General features: G+C 31.3%; 3 protein-coding genes across 4 annotated transcripts in view; 2 read left to right on the top strand and 1 right to left on the bottom strand.

The window, feature by feature from the left end:
- The window catches only part of LOC139528191 (probable RNA-binding protein 19), a 74012-nt gene that overhangs the window by 28205 nt on the left and 26877 nt on the right, over positions 1–18930 (bottom strand). For both annotated transcript variants that reach the window (XM_071324067.1, XM_071324066.1), the window contains exons 19-25: positions 18218–18418; positions 17790–17900; positions 17348–17449; positions 15101–15167; positions 13113–13248; positions 12511–12627; positions 11571–11676 (exon numbers count right to left, since the gene is read on the bottom strand). In XM_071324067.1, coding sequence (XP_071180168.1) covers positions 11571–11676; positions 12511–12627; positions 13113–13248; positions 15101–15167; positions 17348–17449; positions 17790–17900; positions 18218–18418 — 840 coding nt within the window. The remainder of the gene's footprint in view (positions 1–11570; positions 11677–12510; positions 12628–13112; positions 13249–15100; positions 15168–17347; positions 17450–17789; positions 17901–18217; positions 18419–18930) is intronic.
- Positions 26–4129, top strand: LOC139528966 (uncharacterized). Its single transcript, XM_071325211.1, has 4 exons — positions 26–155; positions 1907–2066; positions 2776–2870; positions 4031–4129. Exons 1-4 carry the CDS (start codon positions 147–149, stop codon positions 4127–4129), a joined length of 363 nt encoding a protein of 120 aa, XP_071181312.1. The 5' UTR covers positions 26–146.
- Positions 5791–9745, top strand: LOC139528188 (uncharacterized). The gene is made up of 4 exons (XM_071324063.1): positions 5791–5903; positions 7468–7590; positions 8307–8476; positions 9618–9745. Exons 1-4 carry the CDS (start codon positions 5871–5873, stop codon positions 9619–9621), a joined length of 330 nt encoding a protein of 109 aa, XP_071180164.1. The 5' UTR covers positions 5791–5870; the 3' UTR covers positions 9622–9745.

Genomic DNA, 18930 nt, shown 5'->3' with positions numbered 1-18930 from the left:
TTGAAACGTATACGTAACCCGGTTTATACATGACGTCATAATACAGACGACAGTTCTGTCAAAATTATTACAGTTCTGTCAAAGACGCCAAACATCAAAGGAAAGACAAGAAGATTAAAGAACGACAAAGATTAGACTTCAAAGTCATGTTTCAGGTATAAAAAAACACACAATCTTTCAGCGTCATATAACCAGAAAAAAATCAATGCCATACAATGAACTAGAAATTTTAAATACATTTAAATATTCTACTTTTGCTACGATTTTTAATTTGGTAAAAATTTATTAACAAGTGGACACAGTTGTAAGTGAGGTTAATATAGTGGTGGAAAAGACAACAAGTATTACAGGCGAAAATTTTTAGAAACATTTGTTGCACTGTCTGTCAAACATGCATGTGTTGCAGTAAGGGACTTATCTTTTTTTGTCTGGGAAAAGGGGGGGACCTGGTCAAAATACAGGGGGTGTCATTTTTTCTGTATGTAGAAAAAGGGGGGTTCAAATCTGTTTATAAATTCAAAGTGGGCGGATCAAGTTTTTATACACATGAAAATAAGTATTTTACATACTTCAAGAGACAAAATGTGTAAAAAATTACAACAGTCAAATGAAAATATATTTTAAACATTTATATACAAGTAAGACATCACAAGAGGTGATGTAGGAAGCTGCAGCTTTATCATCCAAATAATTCAGTCATTATACATGTATTTCACTCACTTTGATCACTATATTAAATTAAAAAGCCTTACAACCAAACTTTATTTAAATTAGTTTATTTGTTTGAGAGAAATTAAGTATCAATCAAAACGAAATTTACAGCCATTTGGGCAAATTTTTTTCCAAACATACAAATCAGGCAACATTATGAAAAGAACATAGTGTACAGCAATAAATGATTAAATATTTATCTACTCTGCATTTGAATATTGATACACATTGATAATGATTCTGACCACAATGCATTCTTTTGTTTTCATAACAAGATCCCTTTGGGTCAATTTTTACAATGTACCTCTAACTCCCTCAAGCTTTTTGGGCTAATATAGAATAAGAAAAAGGTTACTATCACACATTCGTGAGTGAAATGTGACAATAAATGAGTTATTGAATTGTCAAGCTGAAAACATGAACTATCTATATAAAAGTTTAGGGACTTAAATTAATTGAAGTTTCAATAAGGCCTTACAAAAAACTTAAGTTTAAGCATCATTTATATGATAGATTCCTGTTAATAAATAATGTGTTGTTCCTGTTGTTACTGTTTCAAAAAGTTATTTTTTGAGTTACTTAGGATAAAGATTTCTTTTAAAGCACAATATAGCAAATTAGAAAAAAAGTCAGAAGAAAATACTAATTTTAGCACTGGCTTGCTCTACCTACTTATATTCATGGAAAAGGCCTTATGGAAGAGCCCTATTACAAAACAATTTCCCCTCAAATATGTTTTCATTTGCAATATTTTTGTAGATTTACATGTTGTATGTAAATAGAGGGGGGTGGGGTAATTTTTTTTTAAATGTTTTTACCTTGGGGGATCAAATAAAAATAGTGAAATATTATTTGGGGGTCAAGAAATTTTATATGTTTGATTTCAAAATGACCAGCCCCTCCTCCCAGGTAAATAATGATAAGTCCCTAAAAAAAAGTATTTGAATAAAGTTTTTTATTATACCTCCCAAATAGACATTTTAATATGTCAGTGTAATTTTTGAAAACAGAATTAGATAATTAAAAAGCAGAGTTTCAGTAAGGCAATGCTGGTAATTAGTTAAAAAGCTTAAATTTAACAACACAATGTGTACATAGCCTTTCAATCAAAATGGAGAGAATAACTATGAGAACAAATCATTAAAAGCAACAACAATTTTTTTTTTGAATTTTAAAAAGAATTATTTTTTAACAGGACAGCCAAGACAGCAATGCAAATGGTATTGGTGAATTAGGTTCACAGCAGGACCTTTTTGATGACTTGGTAGCAGCACCGGTACCACTCCCTAACCTACCAAATGGTCACTTTTGTTGTGAAGGGTGCAAATGCAACTCTTTATTGTTAAAAGAAATAGGTATGTTATGTTTTTGAATCTATATATATCTCTAATTATGTTGAAATGTATAACTACAAGTTATAAAATTTAATATCTTGGATTTCTCTTAGAAGTGTTTCCATCCAAACTTGCACTGTTTTATAGACCCACTGGTACAACCTGCCTGATTTTTTAAATTAATCAAATTGATTATGCAATGTATTGGAACCTACTTCTAGTGAAAAATATGTTGGTAATTGTTGCAAATTGTCAAAACAGGGGAGATAACTCATGAAACTACAAAAAACTATAAAGTACTAAGCCATGTAAATGAATTAAAAAATAGATGGGCACTGTATGATACTTACTAACTAAGCCTGCAGTTATTAGATTAATTATAATATAATATAAATATATTGTGTAAGTAGACATTTTCTTTTACTTTGAATTTCCTGTAGTAAAGATACTAAAGAATAAATTATTTTACCAATTATTTTCCCATATGTTAAATGCTGAATATCTTTCTTTGCTTACTTGTCTATTTAAAAAGGCATGCAATGATGAAATATAGATAATTTCTTTATTAAAATGCATATATATGTATTTTAATTTTATACTTTACATTTAATTTTTTACTATCATTTTTTTTTTAAATGCACCTGAATCATTTTGTGAATGTGACATCAAGACCTTAAAATACATATTTATAGCTTTCTATTTATTTTTTTTTAACTTATAATTATTACAGTAAAAGAGTTAAAAGATTTGAAAAAATGTGTAAACACAACAGCAACAGCAAAACCTGGAAGGTCTTTTACCTGCATTGAAAAGACAGATATGGAGGTAACTATTGAGAAAATTTTGAAAATATGATACAATGTGTAAGAATTATAGCTGCAGTCGGTCAATGTAATCCATATCATAGATCTTGTATGTCTCATGATCAGCAAATCACTGAATTGTTTCTTTGCTCAACATATTTACAGTTGACTCTTGCGAGCACCAATATTCCCAGTATTGAAACTATAGTATGCATTCTTAAATTTATGGTAAAGTAGTTATAAGTTCTTATCTACAATATGAGACAGAACTCTTTGATCCTGTTTTTTGTCATTATTATGCCCAAGTAGTAACAGAGATCATTAAGTAATACCCATGTCGGTTTGTCCAGTCTGTCCGTCCTCTCCATTAAAAAAATGGTGTCTGTTCTCTCATTTTAGTTTGCCTCAACCAAATATTGTAAAACTGAAATAAAATGCATACTACCACAAAACAAAGATCATGGTTAAAATTGGGTGTCATCACTTTATTCCTTCATAAGCCCCTTTATTAAATTCAATTGCTGAATTTTTTTTCCCATTCTATATATAGCTTTAGTTTGCCTCAACCAAATGTTTTAAAACTTACCGTAAATACAATGCACATTACCTCAAAATATAATCATATATCAAGTTTTAAATTGAGTGGCAAAACTTTTACCATATATTAGTTATGCCCCTTTATATATGTAAAAATCTCTCAATCTGTTTCTGTTCTCCAACTGTACTTTGCTGCCACCAAATGCAATGAAATTTATTCTCTTGCTGGACCCGGGAAATGACAAAAAAATGAGAATTGTTTACGTACATTGTGTTAACGGTATACTTAAATCTGACAAAACAGTAAGCGGAATCCTGCTAAATTAACATAAGGCCAAATTAGACATATTCTCCATTTTTTCACTTTCATTTATAAATGACAGACCTCTATCATTGCACTTGAATGCACCTAATTATAATGATAGCTTCTGCTGGTTATAAGCAAAATCAGCAGTGACATGTGTATATCATTAAAAAGTTCAAAAGAATGATCCGGTAAAAATAAAAAATAAATGTAAATCGACATAGAATGAGCTATAACTTGACTAAACATGATTATTCAAATAAAATTAAGATCTTATAATAAATATAAAGGGAGACAGAAACTTAGAAGACTGAGACTACTGATGCTTTTCCTTTTTGTAGAGACCCTTGACAGATTACCTGAAAAGCCGGTTCCCAAAGAACCCATTTTTGGCAGACCCAGACACAGAGTTAAAAGTAAGATTTGTTAGCAATGAATAAATACATATGCATGTTTAAACCAAGAATTAATAGTCATCTGCCTTTTAGTTTAAGAGGGAATGTTCAGTCTCTCCATTTATATGGAAATGTACATGTTCAGCATTACTGATGACTTTCCCTTTATTGATTTTCATGAAAAAGTGTCTCAAAAAATCACTGCTTCATTCTATATTTTACTTTTGGCAATTTGGCACCAAGTTCTATGTAGGCATGACAATTGCAAATCAATCAATTTTTTTAAAAGAATGGCAATCAACAACAGATGTCTGTGTCAGCTAAATACTGCAAACTCACAGTTTATAATTCCTGATGTTTGGTAAATTAATACAGCATGTCATGTATAAACATGCCTCATTGGCACTCACACCACATTCTTCCTATATCTATTTATGATTCTGATCAACTTGAAAAATAGAGAGGCTGAATTTTTTTTACACACTTCTCTTGCTTGAAGGACTGAATCGTACTAGCAATATAAAATTTAAAAAAACAACATATAAATTCAATGGCATTATTATTAAACTGGACAAAAATACAAGAAATATGAAAATTCAGTGTTTCAATAACAATTTCTAGATTTGATAATGCATGTACCAAGTCAGGAATATGACAGTTCTTGACCATTTGTTTTTGATGAGTTTAGTTATTTGATTTTGACATGTGATTATGGACTTTTTGAATTGACTTTCCTCTAAGATCCGTATTTTTGTGATTTTACTTTTTTCTGATTGAATTAATATCATATTAAATGGTTTATTTTGAATAAAGATGAAAATATAACTTATATATTGCATGCTTGTTTTTATTTCAGGCCAAACAAGTGAAACTGCGAGCTACTGCTCACTGATGATACCCCCGCCGCAAGTGGATAATATTAATAGTGTAAAAATATGCAAGTGTTCGGTAAACAGGAAGTTGTCGAGTGATGAATCTGAAAATGCATCACACGGTATAGCTGACTTATAAAAATCCTGAAACCAAATTTCAGAAATCCTTGTATTGTAGTTCCTGAGAAAAATGTGACGAAAATTTTTTACTTGGTTATCATGTGTAAAATCATACAAGTGTTCGGTAAACAGGAAGTTGTCGAGTGATGAATCTGAAAACGCATCACACGGTATAGCTGACTTATATAAATCCTGAAACCAAATTTCAGAAATCCTTGTATTGTAGTTCCTGAGAAAAATGTGACGAAAATTTTCAACTTGGCTATCATGTGTAAAATCATACAAGTGTTCGGTAAACAGGAAGTTGTCAAGTGATGAATCTGAAAACGCATCACACGGTATAGCTGACTTATATAAATCCTGAAACCAAATTTCAGAAATCCTTGTATTGTAGTTCCTGAGAAAAATGTGACGAAAATTTTCAACTTGGCTATCATGTGTAAAATCAGACAAGTGTTCGGTAAACAGGAAGTTGTCAAGTGATGAATCTGAAAACGCATCACACGGTATGGCTGACATATATAAATGTTGATACCAAATTACAGAAAGGGTGGATGTGTAGTTCCTGAGAAAAATGTGACGAAAGTTTCATGGGACGGACTGACTGACGGACTGACGGACTGACGGACTGATGGACGGACGGACGGACGGACGGACTGACAGACAGAGGTAAAACAGTATACCCCCCCTTTTTTAAAGCGGGGGTATAATTAATGTCTTTAAAGAGGAGACTTGCTCCGGAGGCAGACTACCAAGAAGTTCTTAGAGCAGGAGTGAGGTTCAGCACCCGGAAAATGGTTGACTTTAGGTCTCAAACCAAAAACAAGGTAACAATGAAATTTATGAGAGTGTTAGAAGAATGACATACAAGCATTGTAATTCAGGGCTTGTCTTTTTATGATGTGTTACTTATTTGTTTTTCGTTCTTTTTTTGTACATGATTTAGGCCATCAGTTTTCTAGTTTGAAATGTTTTACATTTGTAATTTGCTGGCCTTTTATAGCTTAATTTGCGGTATGGGCTCTGCTTATTTTTGAAGGTAGTATGGTGACTTATAGAAACTTTATTAATTTCTGTGTCATTTGATCTCTTGTGGAAAGTTTTGTTATTGACAATCATACCAAATGTTCTGTTTTATACTAGGTGTTGTCCTATAACTATTATCTTGATTTACAGTTTTAAAGATACATAATAAATGTATATCTTTAAAATGTATATAAACTGTATATATATAGAATAACCATACATTGTCTCGAAATATCCATGTCATTTGTACAAGGCTTAGAAACAGGTATAAAGTGAGGCTGTGCCGAGCATTTCTACCTGTTTCGAGCCATGTACAAATAACCGATTGACAATGTATGGTTATTCTTTATATAGTGCAACTCTTATAAGTATTCTAAATGAAGTATTTAGGGTAAAAACCATCATTTTTAAAATTTGAAGCGGACGACGTAAAATTTCCGTGAACTGGTATGTTTTATTGACTTCATAAATAAAACTCTACGGAAACGCATTGTCAACGTCATAAAAAAGGTGATATACGGTCAGTGACTGTATATCACATATGAATATACAGTCAATGCAATTTGACTGCTCAAATAGCACAGCGGCAGTATATATATAGTCAAAAGTGGTATTCAAATGTACATTTTTAAAGATGTATATAAACTGCAACTCTGTAAAAATGCACATTTTTTAATTTGTATAAGCTTTATAGATTCTACCACTGCATACAATATCTATTCAGTTTATATATAGGTTTTAAGATGTACAGTTTATATACAGCTTTACTACGGTACAGTTTTATATAAGGATTTACTACGGTACAGTTTTGATATACAGCTATTCAGATGCACATTTTTTATGCATCTTTAGAACTTTTTTCCAAAGGTCTTCAGTCTATTCAAGTTTAAGTTAGGGACGGGTTCCACTAATTTTTTATGAAATTACAGGCTTTGGACTTCGATAAGTTGTTGAAAATCAAAGTTTAATACAGGCATTTTTCCAAAACGCCTTCAGACATTGGGCTGATTTTTGGATTGTAAGTTAACTATGATGAGGACATGGACAACATTTTCTTGGAAAATAAATCAGAGAAATATTTAGCTAATACAGGACATAAAAATCACATGTTTTTTCATGATTTACTCATGCTTAAAATAAAATTTAGAATTGAATTAAAGAAATAATGACTTTTAATTTATATTTTTTCTTTCTCCTACCATCAAAAATGTGGTGCACCCTTTAAAATAACCATGTAGATATGTGCCCCACATTTTAGATGCTATTTCTTATATAGACCAAATTTTTGTTAAATTATTCCTTAAGAAACATAAGTTGCTTACATGTATGATGTAAACCTATCATGATGTTTAAATTATTTTTTAGATGCTATCAAGAAATGAATCAGCAGACTTAGGCTGTAAAAGTCTGAAGGACTTAGGAAAAGCTCTCTTTTCCAGGTTTCAATGCCAAGATGAAGAAGCTGTTGAGAATATGACAGTTGCTTTAGTAAGTACATAAATCAGTATTTAAAAAAAAAAGATATTTATTATCATATATTAAAAATATAGTCCCCACACAATCACATGGATTAATGGTAATCACATAAAATACTTATTATGATTATCATTTATAGCTGTAAGAATTCTCAAAATCAATCACTTAAGAGTTAAGCAACTTTTCACATCATTTTGCAGATAAACCCAATTTGTGTTAGTAAAACATTAGTTATGAGTAGGTTAGATATACTAAAAAACTGAAATACAAGATAGTTTACTGCATACCTAATTCATCTATTGAGCTGGCTGTTTGCTTATATAAATACAATGATGCAACCTTAATATATATAGATTCATTCCCTGGGTGAAACACTAAGAACAATTTAATTTTTAATCATAATGTGCACACCTTTAAAATATATATGCATATTGGTATCTTCTTTGTAGAAAATCAAGTCAAAGCCTTTCTAACCTGGGAAAGTACAGACCTTAGGATATAAAATAATTGTATAAACTCTTGATTCTTTAAATTTCCATTTGATATTTGGCATGTTGAACATGATTAGGAGGAGTTGTTATTGTGTTAGCAATTTTCATGTCTGTCCTATGTCAACCTCCTTTGTTACTGTTAAGAAACTTTTAAACCAATGGGGCACTGAAAATGTGTGCATTAAACACCATATTTGTATAAACATACTGTATTATTGATCTTTAATTATTTTTCAGAGAGCATTCAGCTATGAAAAAAAACAACTTAAAAAGCAGTCTGGGGAGCCCTTGGAGGATTTCTGGACAGCCTTCAAGGGTTTCCTGGGTGATATCTTAGACAATCAGGACCAGGACAAATGGGCCCAGTTGAAAGACAGAGAAATCAAAAGAATTGAAAGATATATTAAGTATGTAATATAAATATAATTTACACTTTTGCTAGCTTGTGACATATTATGTATACAAAGATGTCATATTATTTCAATATTCTACTTTGTCATCATCATGACCAAGCAATACATACTCTCTTAAAAATATTAAATAAGATTTATTCCATAAGAAAATATAAGGAAAGGTTATACATGTATATGTATTCGGTTCCTGTAATTCAAAGGCACAATCATTTGGAAATAACTTTGTTTGGATATAAAGTTTTTATTGAAGTAACAATTTAAGTCACGTCCCTAAGACATCTTGTATGAGATATATGTCAAGGTTTAAGTACACAATCAGAAACTTTTAAACTGTAATGTTTTCAGAAAAATAAGTCTTAGACAGTCAAATTTTGGAATAATTTATATGAAACGATCATTTTATTTTTTACCATATATTATTATTTCTATAATATTAGGATCAGACTCTACATCATACTTTACTGGTTTAAAAAATGCACGGAAAGAAGAGTATGTGTATACATATAATGCTTGAGCTTAGTATTTCATTATACATCTTATTTTTATTGTGAAAAGAACTAAAGTCTAAATTAATCAAAATTGAGGGTTTATTCTATTTTAGTCTACTTAAAAGATAACTGTATTGTATTTGAAGCTCTAAGGACTTACAATCAGTAGTTTTTACTGTCAAATTTAGTTTACCTGGGATGGGTAGACATACTCAAAGCTTTAAATAAATTTTAGTGTAAAATCTTCATTAAAGAAAATTCTGGGAAAAAGATGTTATCTTCTTATTTTGGTCCCTTCACTAGGTGACGTCATATACATGCTTCTGTCCTCAAACTAGACACCAGGTGTTTTCTGGCTTCTGTGCCGCTTAAGCATGTATAAAATTTGATAAAGATAAGATTTATAGGTGCAACATGTGATTTTTTTGTAGAAATTACATGTCAATACATTCAGCAATTCTAAATGTTGGCTTCCTTAGTTACAGACAGGAAGATAGAGAATTTTACACTAACTGTCATCAAATCAGAACCATTGATACAAAATGATTGCATTAGAATTAAATATAACTCTTTGTATTCTTCATTGATAGAATAGCTTTATTTAAATGTGTCCTGTATAAATATGAGAATTCTTTTTTTTTTTACAGATAAAGATGGATAGACATGTTGATGGAGTGGTCAGGGGAAACACAATATATAAAGAACACTATTAATGTTATGATTTTTTTGTTTATATATTTCTTTCTTTATATGTAATATAAGTATATTTTTGTAATTAATTGTTGTTATTTTTTTCTTATCAATTTAGTGGTTGGCAATTTGGAAGAAAGAATTAAGCATCTTAATTGAAAAAGTATAAGACAGAAAGGGAAAGTTTGTTGGTATGTTGTACAGGTACACCTCTATCAAGGTTAGACGGAGGATTTGTGCATTAAAACCAGTTTAACCCCACCACATTTTGTATGTGCCTGTACGTAATCGTTAGTTTATTGTTTGCTTTGTTACATATGTAATTTTTGGTTAGAAAAGTTGGACATAAATTAGGCTGTTTACTTTCTGGTTTGTATTGTTTTAAAACCTTCTTAAAAAGAATTGGCATCTTGTGCAGGTACTTTTCCATACTGTGATTGGTTTGTGTCAAAATTGATGGCCATACAATACGACTTAAACATACATACATACATATTAAAAATCAACTAAAATGAAATATTCATCAGTACATAAATCATTTACAAAAAAGAATTGAGACTCGAACACAACCATAATTGTACTTGGAGTTAACTAAGGTGCCCTGGATATTATTTAAAACCTGTGATGATTTTCTTGTTCTTCGTTTAAGAGATCAAAAACATTTGGATGCAAAGAAAGTAGATATAGAATGGAAGTATAAACACATGGTCAAGACTAAGAAGAATGTTAAATAAGCTCAAATCCTGTGAAATATGTGGGATTTCAGAGGCTGAATTCACTTTAATTTCATTGAAAAAAAAAAAAACTCGATTCATGTTAATTTCACGTGAAAAGTTCACGTGAATTTCACGTGAAGGCTCAATTCATGTGAATTTCACGTGAAGGCTCAATTCACGTGAATTTCACATTAAAATTTCACGTGAATTTCACGTGAAATCTCAATTCATGTGAATTTCACATCAGATTCACGTGAAATTCACGTGAAAAATTTCACGTGAGTTTCATGTATAAGCTCGTTTGAGGTGAATCTCACGTGAAAAATTTCACGTGAAATTCACGTGAATTTCATGTGATATTCACGTGAACAAAATTTGCCTGTGTATTCCGTAAGCAGTTGCATTGCTCACTACAACTTTTCATTCATGATAACACATGCTCCAACAATAAAGTGCACAGGTGAATTAAATATTAAAATATATAAAATTCGTGTTTTCATGATCATAGCTAAAAAATGTAATTATAAGTATTGAATGCTTCTTTTTGTAACTTTATAGGGTTGTAAAAGCGTTGACCGTGCATACATTTTACAAAATATACTTCGGTCAACGCTTTTACACCCCAATAAATTTACAAAAAGAAGCATTCAATTCTTAATTATATTTCCAGACTGATAATATCACACTAAACCGATCATTCCAAAGAAGATGAATGAACATTGAATTCAGGAGCATGATAATATATGACTGTTGTTAGTTGCAGTTTATCCAATAAGCTTTACGTATTGCTGGTACAGTTTGATCTTATGTTGTTCTGTTGAACCAATGTCCTAGGTTTAGGGAAGGGTAAGGCCCCATCTTTACATGATTGACTCTTCAAATTTTATATGCATCTGTCCCAAATCAGGAGCCTGTAATTAAGCAGTTGTTGTTTGTTGCTCATAATCTGAATTGCTCTTCATTAATTGTTTTGTACACCTTTCAAGCCATTAGATATCTCACTTCAATTATTTTACATTTGTCAAATTGGGACCTTTTACAGCTTAATATGGGGCATAGGTTTTGCTCATTTTGAAGGCTGTACAGTGACTTATAGTTCCTTTACTACTACAACACTTGGCTCTCTGGAGGATGTTGTCTAATTAACAGTCATACAATATCTTATTTTCATACGTGACTTCAGAAAATTATTACCTTAGCATCCTGTCTGGTTAGAAAATCTACAAAGCCAAATCCTCTATGTGATCCTGTACCACTAAGTTTCTTGGGTAATCTGACAGACTTCAATTCCCCAAACACTCTATAAGTAGTAGCAGAGATATATTACAATATAATAACAAAACATGCAATTTCAACCTACACACATTTATAATATTTGGTCTTTAAAGCACCTTTTAAGACATACATGTCATGTAAAAGCTGACATGCATGCTTATGCGTTTACTTTTCTACATTGGCTAGAGGTATAGGGGGAGGGTTGACATCTCATAAACATGTTTAACCCCGCCACATTTTTGCACCTGTCCCAAGTCAGGAGCCTCTAGCCTTTGTTAGTCTTGTATCATTTTTAATTTTAGTTTCTTGTGTATAATTTGGAGTTTAGTATGGCATTCATCATCACCGAACTAGTATATATTTATTAAGGGGCCAGCTGAAGGACGCCTCCGGGTGCATGAATTTCTCACTACATTGAAGACCTGTTGGTGACCTTCTGCTGTTGTCTTTTCTCTGGTCGGGTTGTTGTCTCTTTGACACATTCCCCATTTCCATTCTCAAATTTATATTTAATTTAAATGAATGGGAAAATGACAAGATACATTTCTGGCTTATATATAATTAGGAGATGTGCTATAATTGCCAATGAAACAACTATTAATTTATAATTTACTTGCAATCTGTCAGTGTTTTCAGCTTGTAATAAAACATGCATGTTTGTATTAGACTGCAAGGTTATAAAATTGCAGTTGTATTGATAACCAAATCATTCCTAGACTGCTGGATATGTTCTGTTGTCCGTTTTACCAGAGTTAACTATGAACTGCTGAATTTTATAACCAGTTTCATGTTATAAAGTATGTACTTGTTGGTGCATTGTACTTTAAGCCATGTGATGCTTATAAAATTTTGCACTTACTTAAAAAGCTCATATATTTCTCTCCGTGTAGCTTCAAAGGGTACATTCCTTACTAAAATCTTTGAAGTTTTGATTTCTTTCTTTGACTGTTTCTTTTTCTTGTCTACACCTGGCTGACTACAAACATGAAAATATGCATATAATAAATAAGTCTTGTGTTTGCAATTAAAAGCAAGAATGTGTATCAGTGCACAGATCATTATCATTTTATAAGTTCAGTGGCAAACAATTGGGGTAAAAATTCAAAATTGGCATTAAAATTCAAAAGATCGTATCATAGGGAACATGTGCACTTATTTTCAAGTTGATTGGACTTAAACCTCATCAAAAACTACCTTGAAAGACAGATGAACAAATAAATGGACACACAGACAAAAAAACATAATGCCCCACAACTATGGTAAATGGGGCATAAAACATAGAATATAGTTTCAAATTTGCATATGCGCATGACTGACCCTGTTCAAGTGAAATTTATTTGAATATGGTGTTTTGAAAAAGAAAAGATGTATTCATTTTACTGACACAAAATGCCTACATTTACATGACTGATAGAAGTAAGGTCGTTAAAATTAATTAATTATAATATTAAAGTATATTACATGGTAGCTTTGTTTGATATTTTCAGTTCTAGCTGATGGCCATCCAAGTCAGTATGTTGCAAGATTTTCATGGCCTTTTCAGCACTCTGTTTCTTCATATACTCCACAAAACCATATCCCATAGACAAAAATTTTCCTGAAAATAATAAACAAATCATTTAGGATAGTAGTAGTCCAAGATTATTCTGATGTCCAACGGCTGTTTTGCCAGACAAGCTGGGGCCGTAAAACAGCCGTTGGACGTTAAAGTAATCTCGGACTAGGATAGTAGATGAGAAAAGTAACAAGAATTCCTTTCTAGTGAAAAAAATTGGCAAAATGATACCATTCCGATACCATTGTCATAGCAAATACTTTTTTCTCTTTATGTTTTACAAAAGTTGTATTCATAATGTGAATTACAGAAGCTTAAGTGTATAAATCAATGCCACAGCAGCTTGATGACACAAAGTAACTTTAAACATCTAAAGTTTAACATAGGGTCAATATTGCTTTTATCAAAATTTCACACTCATGAAAAAAAATGAAAATCTACAAGTATCCAGGGCTTTCCATTGAAATGGAAGTAGAAGGCTGAATTAAAATTATAGGCGGCTATAACATGCGTTCGGCGAGGCCGGACGCCCACCAAGCTGTAAGCTTGGTGCCTTAAGGCAGGGGGTCTGGCATAAATAGAACAAAATCCTGCATTCTCGCAATATCCTGGCACCTAATTTAATCTTTCAAATGACCATTTTTTATGTATGAAATTAAAGAAAGAAAAAAAAAAACTCAAAGAAATTTCATTTTTTTTTTATGTCTGTTTTTTATTTTCATTACCTTGTATGCTTAAAATTCATTTACTTTTAAAGGAGTTTTATTTAAATAATCATCCGGTTTGTTAGAAATCTTGATCGATCATTTATTTTGCATAACTACGTGCATTTGTAAACAAATGACCCCCCTTTTCTCTCTAAAGACTGTTACGCGTATTTAAATCATATAATTAATTCTCAAGCATTGACAGAAAATTGATATATCCTCTGATTTTCTCTTTTTTTTGTAAACTGTTCAATAAGTCGGATACATAAATCATTTGGAAATGTTATTTATTTGAAGTCGAGTCGACAATATTCTACTTTCGTTTTTGACCTTGATTCTCTGAACACCACGTGGGCTTTGAAAAATGAACTTCAAAAGATACTGTTTTCCAGATTCACGTTTTAAAAGCCAAAAAAAGCCAACGAGTTAATGACCATCGGAACATCTCTATTGTTATCGTTCAATGACCACCGGAACGTCTCTCTTGTTATCTTTGAAAAGAAACGATGCATTCTGACTTTAAATAGACAACCAATCAGTGACCTGAATTCATGTGAACTATATTTAGCCCTAGGTAAACATTGACTTTTCATCCTTGTTTATCGTGACCGCGACTTTGCGACAATATTCGTCTCTCGGCTGCCTGTAAACATTTGAAAAAGATATTTTTTTCTTTTTGAATTTATATTTTTGGCAGTGAAGTAGCCGTCACTTGAAGTCACCGTAAGCGGCGGATTTCCACCGGCTACCGGCTTCAATGGAAAGCCCTGAGTATCCCCTTTTTCTTTTTAATTTCTAAAAATAAGTTTTAATAAAAAAAAATCATATAGTTCCAGCCATATCAACTTATTTATTTGTACTCACCATATAATGTATAAACACGAACTATATTAATCTATATAAATAGAATCCAGATTCTTGTAATTCTAGAGATCGACCACAAATCATATACAATTTTATGAAATTCTATTTCAAAACAGAAATTGCTTTAATGTCAAGAACATTTAAGAAAAATTTAGGAATCATAAATTCAAGTAAGTGCTTAAAATAGTCTAACTTATAATGAAACAAAGCCAATAAATGATTAAAATTCAATTTGCAAACACAATTTTTTTTAATGCTTGGTTGCTGCTCTCACACAGCTAACAAGCATAAATAAAACAATTGTGTAGAGCTTTAATTTTTACCTGGATTTTTCATATCTTTTTTTTTAGCAATGTAAGCTGCCTTTATTTTGCCACATTTCTCAAATTTCTGAAAGATAAAAGGGAAATATATATATAATATTAACTATACAATATAATAAATTGATGTGTATGATACATGAAACAGAAAATAAGATAGTTCTTAGAAGTTTTCTCATTTTATATGAAATAAATTTATGTCAAATCTGCTATCTAACAACCAGGGCTCACGCTACCAGGCGACATGGGTGAAGACTGAAGAAGTCTCTTTCCCGACCGCCACTTCGCCCTCCCCGACCCCCAAAAGCAAAAACAAGTGGCCCTGTTGTTTACGATACTTGCTTTCAGTCTCTTAGGTAATCGGACATTTTCAATTTTTAGCAAGTTGATAAAACATCAATTTTTTATTGATAATTAAAGAAATTCAGACATAAACGATTCATTTTCTTAAGAAAAGAGGGTGAAGCATTGTCTTTACAGTGTGTAGCAGGTTATTTAATAAAAAGACAACTTTTTATCACTTCATGCACTTCTGGCATGTCCTGTGCTTGTTACTCAAAAACGTACATCAACCTAACTTTTGGCAGCAAAATAAGTTTGTAACTTCATTCAAAAGTGATAAAAGTTGCCTCCAGTAAATGTTTAATCCATTTATTGCATTTAAAACGTAATGTTCCTTTTCAAATAGCTTTTAAACATTATTTATCTTTTTTAATTTTCTTGCATTTGTCCGACATTGACCGTTTCTAACTACGGATCGGAACCGGACCAAGTATGACCGAAATCTGTATTTTTACAATAATAACTATGGGTGCATGGATGGAACAGCTGACAGAAGAATACTGATTCCCAAAAGGAAAAATTACGCATTCCATACACATTAACATACTTTTGGTTTATACATCTAATTGATTAATGTATCTAATTCAAATAATATATGGAATGTTTCAAAATATTGATTAAAGTTGTCTAACTCTGACACTATTCAGTATTGTACTAATATCAATATATTATGGCCCAGCTTAAATTTGTATATCTTTTGAAGAGAAACACTTAATTTCATACACAAAGTAGTTTTAATTAAATTGTAATTGATGTATTATAATTTCTTTACCTTTTTGAGATAAAAAAAATCTTTTAGTGCTAGATATTTAGTTGGTAGTTTCTCACAAGAACCTTAACTTAAACAACTTTGAATTTGAACTGATACTTTAATTGTTTACTCAGATATGAATTGAACAATATAAAAAGAACATTATTTACATAAGACCCTTTATACTATGGTAAAAGGCAAAAATTGTAGCGCAGCGCGCGATGGAGCACTGTGTGGAAGTTTTATGCAATAATCATAAATAGTTTCTGAGAAAGTTTTAAGCAATTACCATTTATTGCTTTTGAGACACGGCGGGACATGTGAAACCCCTCCACCCTGTTTTTTTTTTTTACAAATATCACTAAAATAAATTTTGAATCAAACCAAAAAGTATACAGATCTTTAGATTAATATAACAAAGAAGTGTGTAAAGTTTTAAGCAATAATCATAAATCGTTTTTCAGATACCGCGCGACATGTAAAAAACCCTCCCCCTTTTTTACAAAATACTCAATAACTCAAAAATGAAATTTTGAATCATCACTAAAAAGTATACAGATATTAAGATTAATATAACTAAGAAGTGTGTAAAGTTTTAAGCAATAATCAAGAATCGTTTTTGAGATACGGTGCGACATGTGAAAAAAACCACATCCCTGTTTAAGTTACAAAGTGCCGTAACTCAAACAGTTTAAATCTTATTTTCACCAAAAAGTATACAGATCATTTGACCATCATAAAAAACAACTATATTAAGTTTCATGAAATTTAGATAAGTCCTTCTCAAGTTACAGTGCAACATGTTTACGCCGGACAGACAGACGGACGGACAGAAAGACAGAGGGACACCGGACATTTGTATACCATAATACGTCCCGTCAAATTTTGACGGACGTATAATAAAAAGAGAAGTCACTTCTCCCTATGATTCTGAAGTAGTATGAGCCCTGAACACCAAATGTGATATCAATTTTGCATTTCTTAATTTGTCATGTCTTGATATCTCCTCTGGGTTGTTTTGCTATGAAGCAAGACAACATTTTTAAAATTTGATATATTTTTTTTAGTAGAGCTAAGTAATTTTAAAGATTTGTAAGTTGTATCAAGCATAAGGTTCTACATTATTAACTTCCTGTTAGATGTATAAATAAATTGACCTGTGTAAAATCTTCATCTGTTGTATCAAAGTTAACGTTCTTCACAAATAATGTACTTCCTGGTTCTGCTGTTTCCTCCTCTTCTTCTTCATCCTCTGACTTCTATAAATAAAACAGATTGAGTGTTTAGTAAAATATTTACATTAGAATGAATTCAAAATCAAAGCTGTATCATTTTTTCATTTTCTGCCAAATGTTTCCCGTGGATCCATAGTATTTTTCATCCTTTCCCCAAAATTGTTACATACATCAGGTGTCTTTCAAAATTACAAGTTAGATTGCCTTAATTTTGATGTTTTCCCAATTGAGACAACCCGAATCAAACATAAAAGATGATTTTAAATGATGGACAGAAGATGCCTTATTGTAGTAAAGCTTGAAATCTGTACTTTATCTCACTCATCAACTTTTTTTTGTGTATTCACCATTTTTTCTGACTAACCTGAGAGGGATCTTCCTCCTTTTTGTCAGCTGGTTTGTCTTCCTTTACTTGGTTCAGTGGTTTTAATGCTTCTGTTGGAGCCCATTCCAAATACAATGGAACATGCTGGAACTGGAAATAAAAATAATTATTACTATTAGAATTCAATACTGTAAATTTAGAAATTATTGAGATTGTTGAACAATTAATAAACATGTGAAATTTAATATTGCTATATTAGGGAATGTAGCATACAAAAAAATGCCAGTTTTCATTTTTGTGAAACCTACATTTATCCTGTTGCAATTTTCATAAAAATAAAACAACACAATTATTTCCTAATTACCATATCCAATTACATCAAAGCTGAACTCCGCAACTGTCTGTTGGATCTTACTTCATTTACTGAAAATAATCAGTAACAAAGTTTTTATACCTCATATACCTACTTTTGTGTATGCTAGTTTTTTATATGCCAATTTAGCTTCCGTCGGTTCAAGAAATTCGACTATAGCTGTAATACCAGAGGGAGGAAGTATGACTCTACCCAGTGTACCATGTTTAGAAAAAACATGTTGTAATTCTTCTGTCTTGGTTCCCGAAGGTAAATTCTTCACTAATATCACTGTTTTACTTCTAGGACCATCAGCCTGCAAGAAATTATAATCAATTGCTGTTCAATATCAAGTGGTAAATTAACTACATATTCAGGACAAGAATATGATAATGTGATATGAATATAAACTTTGTTTAGCACTAGACCTACACTCTGACATATTTTAGTGTGCTAGTACACAAGGTAAAAGTCAATGGGAAGACAAGTTACCCTACCCAGACACATTATTCCAACTCTCAGCTGACCAGTTTTTGCTCTTACTCCCAATATTGTGTGTTCAGTGGAGAAGCAGAGAATACCATTTTTTTTTTTTTAAAGTGTTTGGTTTAACAAGATTGTATTTACAATTATGGAAACTACAAGAGGTTAAAACAGAAACCATTCATGTATTAACCAAATTTTTGGCTAAGTCAGTTAAATGTATTTTATTTCGTTTGAAATAGGGTTTTTCCCGTTTGCTATTTGTAGTTAATATTTACAGATGGGAACTAGTATAACTAGTTCGGATACTTGTTTTGTAACAGTATGTACTATTTATAAGTTTGA

This window comes from Mytilus edulis, chromosome 6 (assembly GCF_963676685.1).
Source record: "Mytilus edulis chromosome 6, xbMytEdul2.2, whole genome shotgun sequence".
Lineage (NCBI taxonomy): Eukaryota > Metazoa > Mollusca > Bivalvia > Mytilida > Mytilidae > Mytilus > Mytilus edulis.
The sequence above is the reverse complement of the archived record's forward strand: the minus strand, read 5'-3'. Positions and strand labels throughout refer to the sequence as shown.